Source organism: Hemitrygon akajei, chromosome 15 (assembly GCF_048418815.1).
Source record: "Hemitrygon akajei chromosome 15, sHemAka1.3, whole genome shotgun sequence".
Lineage (NCBI taxonomy): Eukaryota > Metazoa > Chordata > Chondrichthyes > Myliobatiformes > Dasyatidae > Hemitrygon > Hemitrygon akajei.
The window spans coordinates 68,663,969-68,680,669 of record NC_133138.1 but is presented as its reverse complement, the minus strand read 5'-3'; the positions used below and the strand labels follow the sequence as shown (position 1 = coordinate 68,680,669).

Sequence of the window (16,701 nt, the reverse complement as noted above, 5' to 3'; positions counted from 1 at the left end):
GAAATCCTCTAAACATTCAGAAGGTTGAAATGATCTTGTGATTTAAAAGTGAGCAGAGTTCACTTTATTCTATCTAACTTTCCTCAGCTCCCAACTGCTTTATTTTTTTTACTTAGTTCTCATTTTCCTGTTCATAATCCCCTCCATCTATCCTCACATCACGAACAGTAACTAGCAGCTTAGCAATGTTTACTACACATAAAAAAGAAAATGAAAAAAATAACAAAGCATCAGGCGTTTACCCTTCCAACCACTGATGACACCTTCAATAGGGAGCACTTCAAGAAGGCGGCATCTTTCATTAAGGACCCTCGCTATCCAAGATATGTCCTTTTGTTCCTACCATCAGGGTGGAGGTACAGAAGCCTGAAGACCCATATGCAACAATTTAAGAACAGTTTTTTCTTCTCCATCAACAGATTTCTGAATGGTTAACAAATCCATATACAAAAACTTAATTATTCCTTTTTTTTTGCACTATTTTGCAATTTTATGTCTTGCACTATACTGCTACCAAAGAATAGTTTTATGTCAAATAATCAGTGATAATTAACTAGGTTCAGATTCTTAGATTGACACACACATTGGAACTATTTTGATTAAGGCACAATTCAAATCATCTGTATACACATTAGGGTTTTAATGTTTGATACAATACTAATTATTACAATCATGAATTTGATTTGGTTCACATTAAACCATCCTGCTTGTTACTGAGGTAAAACCACACAAGGTGTTATATAAAGATGCCACATTGTCTTGCTCAGTAACATACAACATTAAAAAAGCCTTATAAAACACTCCAAAATCTTCTTCATCTGAAAAAGTTATGGAACATTACGTATGCTGGCTGAATGAGAATCCTCTACTACTTAGCAATGTATAACTCTTAAATCAGAAGCAAAATACCAAAAAAAATAAAAAGTGCGAACAATTATAACTATGATTCATAGGCAGGGCTTGGAGAAAGCATTGAATTGCACAAGATGACTTTGACCCAGTCCAAAGTTGAGATTCATGTTATGCATCTCTAAAGCATGGATTTACTTTTTTGATATTATTGAAGTAGCTTTCTGCAAAAGCCAAAATCAGTAAATGAGGTGAAGTGTCTATTTAGTGATTGCTTCCTCTGGTAAAAATAGATTCAGATACACATATAAAAGACGAACCCTCTTCCTTTAGCAAATGGTAATATTAATGAGCTTTGGACAAATTTTACACTGCCCAACTTCTCCCCTCCACCCCCCCCCCCCCAAATGGGAGTTCTGAAGAATCAAATTTCTTAAGATACAACAAAAATCAAGCAATTTGTCCCTTTTTTATGTAATAAACATTCTCAAGTTCTACTATGTAACTAGCTTTGATATTGATTAAACTGTATAGAGCTTTGCACCAGTACCACTGGGGTCATACATTTAACTCTGATGATGTCAAATCAGGGGCATAATATTCTCCAAGTGCTAATGCTATTATAAATTGTTTAAAATTCCTCAAGACTATACCAAAAGATGAGCACAGCAAAAGGAGGACAAGATACTGGGCAGTAATTCAATAGATGTTGAAAAAGCCTCAGGTGACATTTATGCTCAAGAATGACAACTATAGAATTCCACTTTATAAAATTATCTAAAAGATGAATCATGCAGTAACTTACCCTACATAATTTTAGTTTTAGTAACTATTAAAAACATTGGCCACAATAACTGGCCTCCAAAGTATTATTGGTAAGCTTCAGAAGGCAGCACTGAAACAGTTTTTCTTCATTATACACAGAATACAGTAGACTATTTCTACAAGACATTGTCAAGAGTTTGACAGATATTTAATACTGCATAGCTTTAAGAAAACATCAATGAAAAACAGATTTTTGTCAAGCACCATTTTTAACCGGAGTAACCCAGACCCGTCTTCTGTTTCGGCCAGTGTTTATTAGGTTATTCAAGTATATGAACAAGATCTGCACAAGCACTATTCCTCTGGCATTAAATGTACAACTTTAGAACAATAAACCTTGTCTGTGATATCAGAGTTAATTGGAATGACATTACTTGATGGTGGGAACCTCAATAAGGAGGGATAGACCACTCTCTTAGCGTTTCTAGTCAAAATTAGCTGCAACTATTTTAACCCAGCTTTTGTCATTCATGTACTGGGTTCTACCATTGAAGGTTAGGATATGCTCCAATTTATTTACCCAGTAAGCAGATCTTTGATCCAACTTGCTGACTGTATGCTACATTCATTGTTTAACAACTATATAGCTTTATGATGCTAAAGCTGGCACTATTTTTAGGCATATGGCTTTTGACATTCCCTTTTGTGTCCTCATTAAACCTAGGTTGTAGCTCTGGTTTCATGGTACTGGGCAAGTGAGGAATATGTTGGCCCAGGATGTTGCAGATTGCTCAGGAAAAATATTCTGCTCATGATGGCACGTAGCACCTCAGATGCCCACTTAAGTGGCAAGATCTGTTCTGAATTTAGCATAAATGATAATGTTAACCCTAAGGAGGATCGCAGAATTGAAACATTATTCTCCTTCCACAATGTTGTCTAATCAGCTACGTATTGCCAACATTTTCTTTTTATTTCAGATTTCCAACACACTTACACTGCTACCAATACACAGCCATTAGGCTTGAAGAACAGGAAATGAACAACAGATTTACTGTATAACAAGGCAGTCATGGTTACCCTTGCTCTCACTTTCTATTCCTCTTCTTTGTGGTGGCGTGTTGGGGAGGAAGCATTAAGAAGAGGGACGCCTCACATCTTAATAAGCTGGTAAGGAAGGCGGGCTCTGTCGTGGGCAAAGTACTGGAGAGTTTAACATCGGTAGCTGAGCGAAGGGCGCTGAGTAGGCTACGGTCAATTATGGAAAACTCTGAACATCCTCTACATAGCACCATCCAGAGACAGAGAAGCAGTTTCAGCGACAGGTTACTATCGATGCAATGCTCCTCAGACAGGATGAAGAGGTCAATACTCCCCAATGCCATTAGGCTTTACAATTCAACCACCAGGACTTAAGAACTTTTAAAAGCTATTATTAATGCTTTTTGAGATAGTGATTTAGATGCATATCATATTTTTACTGAGTTAAGTATTGTATGTAATTAGTTTTGCTACAACAAGTGTATGGGACATTGGAAAAAATGCTGAATTTCCCCATGGGGATGAATAAAGTATCTATCTATCTATTCCACTAGACTCCTTATTAAATAGATCCTGCTCTGTAAGTTCTGGCACCCACCCCCATAAGGACAACAGAAAACACTGGTTCACTCCCTTTTCCTTCAACACCCATTCCTTTTCTCACAACACCTTCCTGTGCAACCACCGATGATGCAACATTTGCAGTTACTACTTTCCTCCTACTTTTCTGGTCATGAACACCATTCCAAGTAAAACAACGATTCATTTTTATTTCAGTTCAGCATATCACATTAAGGGCTTACAATGTATTATTGTAGTACATGAATGACCAAGTTCTCAAATGCTGTCACTGTAATTCTCCAGTCTACTTCCACCTCTCACCTACGGCCTCCTCCACTTTTCCAATGAAGTTCAGCACAAGCTGAGGTTCACAATGATATTGGAAGCATTAAAAACTTCTTTCAACACTTTTTATTGAACAAATCAGCTATTCCAGATTTGTACCCACATTTTTAGGAATCATCTTCCATCCCTACTCTTCACATATCCAGCTGTTTCAGATTTCTTTCTTCTTACTCACATTGCTGCTAGGCGTCGTTTTGTAAGTCACGTTTAGCATCCCTAACAGCAGTTCCATCATCATGTCATTTAACCTCATATCCATAACCCTATCACTTACTTTCCTTCTCTATTTCCTGCCTTTATCCCTACAATTTAAAACTTCTGCTCTTTAACAATTCCTAGCTCTGATGAGAGGAGTGAAATAAAATGCTAGCATAAGTTTGCTCTCCATAGAAACTGACCTGCTGAAAAACTCCATTTTCACTTTGTAGGATCACACTCAGATTTTTGGACTGCAAGCAAATCCATGGTTTGAGTTATTATTCATGAAAGTGGATTGGCAGCAAGCTGAAAGTATTACCTACTCCTGCCCTTTTTCATATTCTTATGAACTGGATGCAAAAACTTTTGTTGCTGATGGTATAAAAAAAATATAAGGAACATCAGGCAAATTGGCAAAGAAATATAGGTCTGAATCAGCATTGCTTTCTTTGGCAGACTGTCTTAATCATACATTTGCTGTGAGATGCACCATTTGAACAAAGTGAACAAGCTGTGGCACTAGATGTAAAGTCCCAAAACATTCTAATTGAATGTGTTTTAAAAGTTGTATTAAAAATAAGTTACAAATGGATGTGGTGGCACTGCTGCCATTCAGCTCCAGTGACCTAGATTCGATTCTGATCTTGGCTATTTTCTACTTGTGACTGTGAGTTTCTCCAGGTGCTCTGGCTTCTTCAATTGCCAAATACATTCCAGCAAGTTAAACAGCTACTGATAATTTCCCCTAGTTTACTGATGCGAAGTGAATTGGGAATTGAAGAGTATATGGAAGTGTTGGAATGGGACTGATGGGAACACTGAAAACCAGCATAGACTTAATGGGATAGTATGGATTAGAAAATATAAAATGTAAACTAGCAAGTATAGCTAGATTTCATCCACTTGACAAAATGACTGCAAGTGGCTAAGACTGAATATTTCAACCAAAATGACAAGTTCAGGTCATGTCACTTGTAATTCAGTTATCTTGATTGATCCCTTAACTCAGGATTAGATAAGAGCCCCTAATCAATTTAAGTAAAACTGCACCCAGACACCACTATGCACTTGTGCCAGAAAACAGAAGGCACCTACTTTTCAAGAGTATGTGCATATCCTAGATGTGAAATCACAAACACATGGGTGCAAAGATAAACTGCAAAATGTTCTGTCTTAGAATTTTAAACATAATTACTCTATAACCAATTACTACTTTTAACTAGAGCTCCAAGATGCAATGGCATTCTCAATGCAGCATTCATAAAGTTAACTGCTTACACAACCATCTGTCAGTGCAGTTGGCATTAAATGCTGCAAATGCCATCTTTCATATTTCTTTTTAATTCTTTTTTTGTGTTCTGTCCCAATGTAACTTTTGGTCAGTACTGCACTAGATATTTACTGCAGCACAGCATTGCTAACACTGCAAAGAATGACATTTTTAACTGGAACTCTGCATCTGAACTTTTAAAGAATATTTATAGGTCTTTCATTTCCCAAATCACTTAGTAAAAATTCATCTGCGATCAAATATACAAAAAATCCAATATATAAGTATTATACCATAATCAATGAAACCAAATACCAGAAAGATACAAGTCTAAGATCCTTTATTAGTTTAATGCATGCTATTGAAGACATATTCTATGCCACAATCGTAATTTCATACTAAGCTTAAAGGCCAAAAATTTGAGAAACAGAATGGAAAATATTATTCACAAAGCTTCACAACTGAATTTTTTTTCCAAACTTGAGTTTGTATACATTATTTATTGGCTGCCCAAATTCATGTTTTTTCCCCCCCACAAACATTCACCTATATCCCTCTGGAAGTATATCCAGTTTCAATTAAGCCTACACAAAAGAAAGCAAGTCTGAATGCAGCACTACTCAACTGTGATGTAAGATTATGTCTACAAGTGAATGGAATGTAACTTGAATCCATAACATTGAAATCTATTGGCAGGAATATTAGTATTAACACCAAAGCCTTTTCATTGGAAAATAAAAACAAATATTAATTCTGATGGGTTTTGGTTACATATAGCCATATCTGAAATTGACTAATGAGCACATGGAAGGCAATGGAATGTATTCAGAGAACAAAACTCATGGCTTCATTAAACGTGGCACCCATCAGTAAGAGAACAGAAAAATTTCAATCTGCCACTTTTCCTTTTGGCATTAAATATAGAGCCCTATACATTTTTTCCTTTGGTTTTAAAGAGTGACCTTTGTTGAAAGTGAACTTGCAGACATTAGGGTGGGGCAAGATTAGGTTCAGCAGCATAGATGTTTACTGCTCCTCCTCCACATAGATATGATCACTTCAGAAGATATTACAGGGCAACGTATCTGCAGAATTTTACAGTAGAAAAGCAGAAATGAAATGAGTGATGAAACAAAAAGTGTTTTATCAGTTTTGCAATTGAAAATATAAACCACAATATGCAATTAATTGAAAGCAGACCTAAACATGCTAAGGAAAAGTATTACTCCAATTAAGATTACATTTCAATACAGATTTAAGTATGAATTAAAATCCTGTGTGGGGAGGAGGCATTTTATAGCTGTTCTGCCTTATTGTTTAAACCTAATGCCATATTAAGGTTACAGACAGAACTATCACTCATGAAATGCAGTGAAAATCCAAGTAAAGCAATTTAGATTCCTTCATTCAATCATCTTTACAGATCCTTTCATTTATCAGCATCTTTGTCTGATAGCAAACACAGTAATTAAAAAATAGAGACATCACATTACAGATTGTATTAAAATATTCAATTTTTGATTTGAATCAAGCAACTTGTACTTGAAAACGTTTTTATGACAGCTATATTACCTTTTTCTGAAGGTAAGCTAATTGTTTTTTAAGAGATTTTTTTGGTACAAGGCATTTACTGTAACATTAAGAATAAGCTATAATTTTACTGGTAAGCACAGAACTAGACAAATTATTTACAATACTTCCCCATTTTATTTATTAGTCATTTTCGATGCTTCAATGTCTGTTCATCCAATTTGCAGACTGCATGCAGCATGAAGCTCATCATCATGCTACTGAAAAGCCTGAAAACATTGCACGTCACAAGCTTACGCCAGCCTGCCACCAATCTGCAAGTCTGCGTTCTTGCAGCACCAGCACAGCATTCCGTTCCAAAGAGGCTTTCAGTCAATGTGTTCGCACCGCTAGCTAGTCTCTGCACAAGTACTTCATTACCATCAACAAGTTAAGGACAGGACCACCAGCTGTGCAGCCGAAGGTTTGGGCTTCAATTAACCAATTGAATGGACAAGAGAAGGAAATGTTTGTTTTCATTCACTCGCGAGAAAAATTACTATAGTCCTAAACCAGTGGAAATCAAAGGAGGGCAAGGGCAAAGCTTTGGGAGGAAACATTACAGCAGAGATAGGTGAAAAATTACTATGGCATTTTTTTCTTTTTGCTTCTAACTGGAGTACTCGCCATTGTCTTATGTGAAAGCAAATAGCAATCCTTTTGTATCGTGTCTTTTCAAAAGCTGCCTCTTCCACTGGAACTTCTTTCCAGCTCACTGCTCAAGTCGTCTCAACAGAAGGATAGTTGAATGCAGTCTCCAATGTGCAGAAGAGAATGGGTAAGTGTTTTCTTTTCAAATGAGATTTTCAAAACCTAGAAAGAAAGGGAAGTGATGCAGAGGATGAAGGGGGAAGGAGCAATTACTTGTCTTGCTGGAAACAAATAGAATGTTTGTCTTTTGAAAAGAAAATTAAGTCTTACAATTCTACCATCGTCTATCACTCCAAATAGCTTTTGTGGGGGAGGGGAATAAAATACCTAAATCAACATATATGATGGGCTGTTTTGGCTGAAAACCTAAATGAATTTCATTTGATTGCCACCTACAGGTTTGCATTCGAAGTGGCCATTGGGGGGGCCAACAACGGTGGCATTGTGTGTGATGAGCATGTTGTTGAAAATGCTGCCTGCCTCAGGCGCAGCATGTCCACAGAAATGCAGATGCGAGGAGCTGCTCTTTTACTGCGATTCTCAAGGTTTTCAAGGAGTACCCGATAATGTCTCCCATGGGTCTATCGGCTTGTCACTCAGGCACAATAGTTTTTTTGAACTGCAAAACGATCAGTTTACAAGCTTTAGCCAACTTACATGGCTCTATTTAGATCACAACCAGATCTCTGTTATTCAAGAGGATGCCTTCCAAGGACTATATAAACTCAAAGAATTAATCCTCAGCTACAATAGGATTGTGCGTCTGGCAAATACCACATTCAGTCAGCTGATTAACTTGCAGAACCTGGACCTGTCATTTAATCAAATTACTTCTCTACAACCAGAGCAATTCCACAGCTTACGGAAACTTCAGACACTACATCTACGTTCCAATTCACTAAGGACCATTCCCATAAGGGTTTTCTGGGACTGCCGAAGCCTGGAGTTTTTGGATATAAGCAACAATCGTTTACGAAGTCTGGCTCGTAATGGCTTTGCAGGATTAATCAAACTCAAGGAGCTTCACCTAGAGCACAACCAGCTGACAAAGATTAATTTTGCTCATTTCCCTCGGCTAATCAGCCTCCAAACACTATTTTTGCAGTGGAACAAAATAAGTATCTTGTTATGTGGAATGGAATGGACCTGGGACACATTGGAAAAACTTGATGTGACAGGAAATGAAATTAGAACAATTGATCCTTTAGTTTTCCTTACAATGCCAAACCTCAAGATACTCCTGATGGATTCAAACAAGCTAACTACCCTGGATGCTCAGATTGTTAACTCATGGAAATCTCTAACGCACATCGGTCTCTCTGGCAACATGTGGATCTGTAACAAAAGTATTTGTGCCCTTGCCTCCTGGCTAAGCAATTTCCAAGGCCGATGGGAGAACTCGATGGTCTGTGCTAGCCCAGAGCACACACAAGGTGAGGACATCCTAGATGCTGTTCATGGATTTCAAATCTGCAGCAATCTTTCAGCAGCCACCACACAGATAACCACTGGCTATACGGATCCTACACAACAGCCAGAAGCTACTGAGTATATAACAAAATTAACACCCATAGACTCCACTACAGAGGATATTGAAAATCCAACAACAGAAACAATTGCTGAAGACTTCCTTGAACCTGATAATACCCTCTTTACACACAGGATAATAACTGGAACAATGGCTCTATTGTTCTCCTTTTTCCTCATTATCCTTGTGGTGTACATTTCACGGAAATGCTGCCCTCCTACCCTGAGACGTATAAGGCACTGCTCCATGATGCAACACCGACGGCAAATTCGCCACCAAGCCAGGCAGCCTATGGCAGATTTATCAACACAAGTACCCTATAATGAATATGAACCCACCCATGAGGAAGGCGCATTGGTCATCATAAATGGTTATGGACAATGTAAATGTCAGCAGCTGCCTTATAAAGAATGTGAAGTATAAATTAATGAGCTCATGTAACCAACATACACAGTTTAAGAAATGGGAAATCTGTGAGTAAAATGCTTTCAACTTTTAACTACAGAACTGAACTTTAATATTTTTTATTTCCAGAATAAAGTTACCAAAATTCTGGCATTGGTTCTCTTTCTCTAAACTGTACCTAATGCTCAAATGAAATTCAGCTTAAATATTTTAATCTGGATTTAGATTTAAAACTGGCCATTCTAGTTATTTTATCTGATTGTGGCAGAAATTACAAAGCTTTCACACAAATAATTATGGCATCTTAAAAGAACATTTAAAAAAAAATTCCTAGACCATTCTAAACTAGACAGGCATTTTAAAAAATATACATACTATTTATCTTCCTTTATCCTCATTGGAATCTCTCTTCAAAGAAATGGTAAGACCTTTAGATAACCAGCTGGTACATGTTAAGTATTGGGCTCAAATTTATGTGTGCTTAAACTGTTATGCAAGACAGATTGATTTTAATATTAAAAAGCACAGGTCTTCTTTCTGATTGAAGTGAGGCTTTTGCTGGCCGAACAGATACTTTCATAAAATTGTTTGCAAAATACTCTCAATTGCATGATAATTTTCCTCAGTCTTGAATAATATGATCCAGAAAGGTTAAATGCCATGATCAAAGGTTCATAGGATATCACAGTTAACCTGCACTTGATACCCTCGATAGAAACATGTTTAATAAGTTTTTATTATTAGTTTCATGGCTTTGTAAAACATCTATCTGCAGTTTAGTAAACAGCTATAGTATATACTTGGAATGCTACATTATATAAATGCATACAGCAAAGCTCTAATGATTAGGTTCAAGAGATAAACCACAACTGAGACTGTTAATAAACCAGACAGCAGTGAAATGCAATTGTGACCCATCTGATCTATTACCTCCTATTTTTCAATTGCTATAAAAGGTATTAACTTCAAATACTATACATCCAAGGAGCAATTGTAGCATATGGGAATCACCTGGAATTTCTAATTGTGATATGGGAGGGAAGCTGTGAAGTACCATTGTAAAGTAATTAGGAAAATACAGAAAAATGAAACAAGGTTGAACTCTGCAAATATAAACAAAGGGGTATAAATGTTATTCTACTATTTTCTACATGCCTGCTTCTATCCACCATCTTAATCTCTCACATTTTGTTACCTACTTCACTCAAAGTAGTCACTATACACATGAATGAGAAAGCAAAAGATAAAATATGGGTAGTCAAATGATTTACAGAGACAGATAGAATGCAGGAATCAATAGGCAGCAGAAAATCATATGAAAGATGCTATGGCAGCATTGGAATATAAATTGTATTACAGACCTACAAGTGAATAACTGGAGATTTCACAATTTAAAGTAACATTGATTTTAATAATGCTATACTGCCCCCTTTACTGAATAGCTTGAAAATATTCTGTGAAAATACACACTTATTTGAAATGATAAAATCCAAACTAGTGTACTTTGGGTGAATGTGTGTAATTTACAAGCCATTTAAAGCAAAAGTACTGCAGATCAGTACACAAGGAGAATACAGTAAAGACGGACAGACTCCGACACTCAGGACTGTATTAACATTCAGCTTTTGAAATTAATTTCACAATAGGCAAGGTTCCTGATTAAAATCATTGTACAAAAGAACACCCAAAAATGAATATCTGTATTAGACCAAATCAATTCACTAATCAGTTGAAATCTGTATTTCCTCACATTTCCAGTCGCTGGGTTCTTCGGCCCACTCATTTTTTTTTAACTATTGTCCTCCCATCACTCAAGTGCTATCATTCTAGCACGAGAATAAGAGCTCGAAGGGATGCCTTCAAATTATGAGCCAATAATTTAGGGAGATTAGTACACAAGATTAGTAGGCACCAGCAAAGATTTGGGAATACTGGCACAGGAACGTGGATTAGAGATTAAATTGGTTCTTCAAGAATACAGCTTTGGTTAGTCAAAATTCTCCCAAACTGCCTGAAAGCTTCCTCACCAACACAAACTTCCACATATTATAAATATTGAAATTAACCCAAATTAGTCTGGACAGATTTTTAAAATGCATTATATATGTACTTGCATGTTAGCACAAAACCAGATGCTATACTAAATTATAACACAAAAGATCATTCTCATGGGAAAAGAACATGTCATTGGCCAGCAATAAGGGTTTGATATACAAACCTATAATCTATGCTTATAGGGAACATTACCCTTAAGAATACTAAAGAACATTTGCAGAAAAAAAGCAGATCTCAGTTAATCTTAATAAACTTAAAATGAGGAAACTTTGCATTTTTTTACAAATCAAAATCAATACTGAGAAATCACATGTGAATTTGGAGGATGTGGCACTAAATTGCATACCTAAAAATACTAATTTCATTTTAGTTCTTACTCAATCTCTTAAGTTAGGCTGCAATTTTCTTAATACATTAAATATGTTGATTGAAATGCAGCACAATTTAAAATCCAGAAAGCTTAAAAACTGCGGGTGGTGGAAGGAGGACTCCAGTAAGCACTGTATCTCTTTTTAATTCTTCTGTTATCTGTTCAGCTAAGATGATAGCAATGTTCAAAAGAAACTAGATAAATAGCTATCATCATTACACTTTGCTGATCATATTCAAAGGTTAAAATACTCAATGAAAAACTATACTCAATTAGTTAACATTATTCCCTAGATGCTGTAGCAAATTTTATAAGAAATAAATTAAAACCCTTTCTCAAGCTTTTGAGCTAGTATTTTAAAATTTGAAGAAAACAGTATTAGATTTCTTGACCATTGAACTAAAATAAAATAAACCAAAACAAAAGACAGGAGTTAATTACTGGTCTGCCTTGAGATAGTTAATCTCGTCAGGGGAATTGGTGCACTACGGACTGATTCATGTAGCCTTGGGCTAGAACTGGGCAAAAAAAATGGCTCATATTCCACAGCCTTACTGCTGTTCAGTGACCTCTGCTGGAAGCTTCTATATGGCAATGAATGTAGAGAGCTTGTAGAAACCCAAGCCATCTGTACACGCACATCACTAATAGGATCAACCTAACAATATGCAAATGACTACTTTAATGAACATAAAGAAAAAGGGTTTAAGAACAGGCTAGAGAAAATTATACAAAATTTTGATGAGGTTTCCATTCCCTACTTTTAAAACAAAATAATTCACTGCTGAAACATTAAAGTCCAACTACATCAGACAACTGGACAGAGGGCATACACATTAATATACCATCCAAGATGGTTGGGGGCAGAAATTCATTCTTCACAGTATGTCAGAGCAAGTTGTGTAAGGATGTAGAGGGTCTTCAATAGGACAATAATAGTGTATAATAATCACGTAAGTGCACAGTTCTAACACTAGTTAGAAACTATTCGGCAACAATCTCCTGCCCCAATTAAGTGCCATCGTGTCCCAAATATAACAAAGAAATATTTGTTATTTTCTTGATTAGTTTTTGCTAAGAGTTGTCCCAAATAAACATCTGTTCTGATGAACCAATGGCCCAATTAACTGGCATCCACAATATCTGAAAGTACAAAATACAGTTTCAAGCAGAAACAAAACTGAAAATTTACTATCTTCCAACTTCTGTCAGGTCAATTTTGTCACAGGCTTTCTGAAAAGGCTGGTTAGGAGAAAAACATGAGAAATTGCTGATACCATCCTAAAACTTCCCAGTTGGTGACCCCACTTACATCTTACTGTTGACCTAATTATGTTGGAGTCAATATCATGGTGCAAATACCATGTTTGCTACTAGACTAAATGAAGTTTTTTTGGGTCAAAAGATTTGCTTAGATGTCATCAGGAAAATTGAATGGCTTCTCCTTGCAACACACAGGCATGACATATCCATCATTCTAATCTAAAGCAAGAACGTTCTGAAATTCTAGCCCAGCCAAGCTCATTTGTCATATTGATTTGTACAAAGCTATACTCCATTAGAATATTTAAAATCAAATTATTGGTAATTCTGTACTGCTGTACAAATAGGAAATATTAATGATGAGAGCATAACTGTTGAGTTCCATAGTACAAAAGCAGCAAGAGAATGACAATAAAAAAATTAAAACTTTAAAAACCTTTCCTGGAAAGGATCACAATACCATGGCTATTTCCCACAGAAACTGTATTTAAATTATTTCTTTGTAGAACATTTTATTAAAGTATACTATTTACTTGCATTGCGAAACTTACCATACACATTTGCACACGGTGTCAGGTTTTCCATAATAAATTTACGTGTCTGTATTTATAATGGGAGCTGCTTGTAATTACAAGCTCCTACTCTTTTTCTATTCTATAGCATCTCAATGGCAGATAAGTATAGTAATTGTGACAAGTCGACATGGGCAGCTTTCCTACAAAAAGCTGGCCTAGGAATTTGATAAAAATTTCAATAATGCTGGAACATGCTTTCAGTTGAATATTAGACAGTCTCTTTAATCCATGTGGACGAAGCTACTGAAATACTTTAACATAACTATAATCTCAATTCCCAAATATGATTTTATATACTGGCTGAAATTATTGCACAATAAAGCAATAATTGATGACTGTTCCATCTATTAATTCAGTTAGAGGTATCCTATTAAATTAAAACACTGATGTTCAATCTGCAATAGTGAATTTTGAAAACACCAAAAATCTCGAAGTCTAAAAATAATTTGTACCTAAAAGTGCATTGTTTATTTTCAACCGTAACTTGGGGAAAGCTATTGTAATACATACTACATATCATTAACAGCTTTGTAGCAAAAACAATTTTTTTCTAATCTTTGCCTTAGTGTTATTGGGCCCCCTACCGGTAGAAATCTCCTTTTTCCATCCACCAATATAATGCATCAATTTTGAATGCCACAGTTAATGTTCTCCTTCAACCACCTTTGTCAGAAGCAGGCTAATCCAAGCGTCTTTGATCCTTCTTCATAACTTTAATTCCTCATTGGTGATATTAGTAGAACATATTCATCAATAATCTAGCTACATCATTTAAGTAAATTAGCAGTTCCAAGGGAAATCTGAAATTATGACTTAATTCACAAATGCTTAAAGAAAGACTTTCTGAAACAGCTGCAATGTGTGTGAAGCTGGTCTGACAGCATTATTAAGAAAGAATTTCTAGTCCCAAGCATGAAGCTCAAAGAGGAAAATTCAAGATTTCTGGGGATACTGAAGGTGTTGGAGCACTAGGTACTATAACGAGTTATGTACAGTATATTCACTGAACTTTCTTGCACATGCAACAATGACAAAAATCAAATGATGCATTGCCACTCATTTAACTCAAACACAAAAATTATATATGCATGTCAATTCCCACAAAAATATTAAATGTATTAGATCTACACTTCCAAGACAGAATTCCAAAGTCCTGATGTAGGGTTTAACCAAAACACCAACAATTCCTTTTATCCTACAGATGCTGTTCAACCTACTGAGTTCCTCCAGCAGATTGTTGCTCCAGATTCCAGCATCTGCAGTCACATAGGCTCAACCTACTCAACCCTTCACTACAAGAATCAGCCAAATGTATCTTTTCTGCACTACCTCCAATGGAAACACATCCTTAAGCATGGAAACCAAAGTATGCATTAATCCAGGTGCAGCCTCAGTGGGTCATTATAAAGTTGCATCAAAAGGTCCCTACTTTTATACTCCATACCCCTTGCAATAAAGGTTAACATTCCACTACACTTTCTAATAACTCATTGTATCTGCATGCTAACTTTGTTATATGTGGTGAGATTTCCAGATTTCTTTCTACCATAACATTTTGTGGCCATTCTTTAAAGAATGGGATTTTTCATTTCACTTTGTTTTTGTATCCTTGACCTCATCTCACTAGCCTACCTATCTTTGTATCAAACAGCAACTCTGTCTACATCAGCATAGATTTATATGTAAATAGCTAAAGACTCAGCCCTTAACCCCTATGAATCCCTACTAGTTACTAATTAACAATCCAAAAATAATCACCCGCTTATCCTTATTGTTTTCTGTTACATACCCATTCCCTTTGCAATCTATTACTCCAAACCCTTTTATCTTGTGCATGTACCTTTTGTAGCATGTTATCAATTGCTTTCTGAAAATCTAAACATTATATGTCTACCCCATATCCACACTACTTGTTAGTCAGAATTTTAACAGATAACCCTTTCACAAAACCATGTTGATTTATAATTTTCCAAATTTCTTGCTTTAACATTTTAAATGGCTTCCTGTAATTTCCGAATGGCAAATATTACAAGACCTATAGTTTCCTACTATCTGTCTCCCTCCTTCCTTGAAAAGTAATATTATATTTGCAGTTTGGTTCTCTCCGGTATCAAGATAATGTTAGTAGATAACAACAGACACATTCACCATGGCTGCAGCAATTTTCTTTAAGATCCATTGGACATGGGAAATTAGGACCAAGGGCTGGACACCATTTCCCCCACTGACCCAGTGATAGAGATTTTAAATTAATTAAATTGGGATGTTTGTTGCCTTCTAATCTCTAATTACTAATCCAAAATTATTACTTAGAACCTTGGTTTTAGTTTTTTAAAAAAATATATAATCCTAAAGTGCTCTTTGTCTAATTTTAATTATTTACATACTCTCATTCACTAATTCTCCACTTTATAACTTGCACTGTTCTAAACTCAAACTGTATATGTGAAATCATAACAGTGTCCCAGTTTACAAGATCAGGTCACAAAACTGATTCTTGGCACTCAACTCACAAAAGCTATGTATTACTGCCCGATTTAAACAAGAGAAGCAAAATTTATTTCCATGAGCAAAGATGTGACTGTTTTAACCTTCATTAAGACAAATTTGAAGCATTACTGATATACAACTGAAATTGAGATCTTACTAATTTTATTATAACCTGTTATAACCTATAATCAACATAATTTAATTAGTATTCCTATCAAGATTAAATGATTTAAAAGTTTAGCATCATCATGAATTCAACTTGCCATAACATCTAAAATTCATCTTCAACACAAAACTGGTCACTCTATTTGTCTGCAGTCTGAAATATGCTTAGGTAAAAATTGAAAATCCGCAAATTAGTTTGTTAAAATTTGGAACCCTGAAGTCCAGTAATTTGGTATTTAATATTTTAAGCTAGCTATTCTAAACAAGTTTAAGGGTCCGTTTAAGTAGTCAGCAGCAAAGATTTAGCACTATCATCGAGAAGTGTGACTGAATGAAAATATGCAGATTTGCCCTCCAAAATAAAAGTGGTATTGAAAATAGTACTTTAAATTTATAATGGAGAAATAAGCATCCAAACTTTGAGACCATCCCTAACTATATCATTCTAGGTTTATCCATGACTGCCACCTAGATAGAGAGAGAGGTGGTGCAGGGTCATAGTCAGTGTAGCAGTTCAAACTTGAGGATTCAGACTGTTCCATGTCATTTCCTGTACACAAGTACAAGGAGAACAAAATAATTGCTACTCCAGATCAGATGT

The 16,701-nt window shown here is 35.8% G+C and overlaps 2 protein-coding genes across 2 annotated transcripts in view; one reads left to right on the top strand and one right to left on the bottom strand.

Moving 5' to 3' along the window:
• The window catches only part of ctnna1 (catenin (cadherin-associated protein), alpha 1), a 105,304-nt gene that overhangs the window by 34,991 nt on the left and 53,612 nt on the right, over window positions 1-16,701 (bottom strand). The gene's annotated exons all lie outside the window — the stretch shown is intronic.
• On the top strand, window positions 6,882-9,550 carry lrrtm2 (leucine rich repeat transmembrane neuronal 2). Its single transcript, XM_073067733.1, has 2 exons — window positions 6,882-7,376; window positions 7,648-9,550. The coding sequence occupies exons 1-2, from the start codon at window positions 7,373-7,375 to the stop codon at window positions 9,198-9,200; spliced, it is 1,557 nt and encodes a 518-aa protein (XP_072923834.1). The 5' UTR covers window positions 6,882-7,372; the 3' UTR covers window positions 9,201-9,550.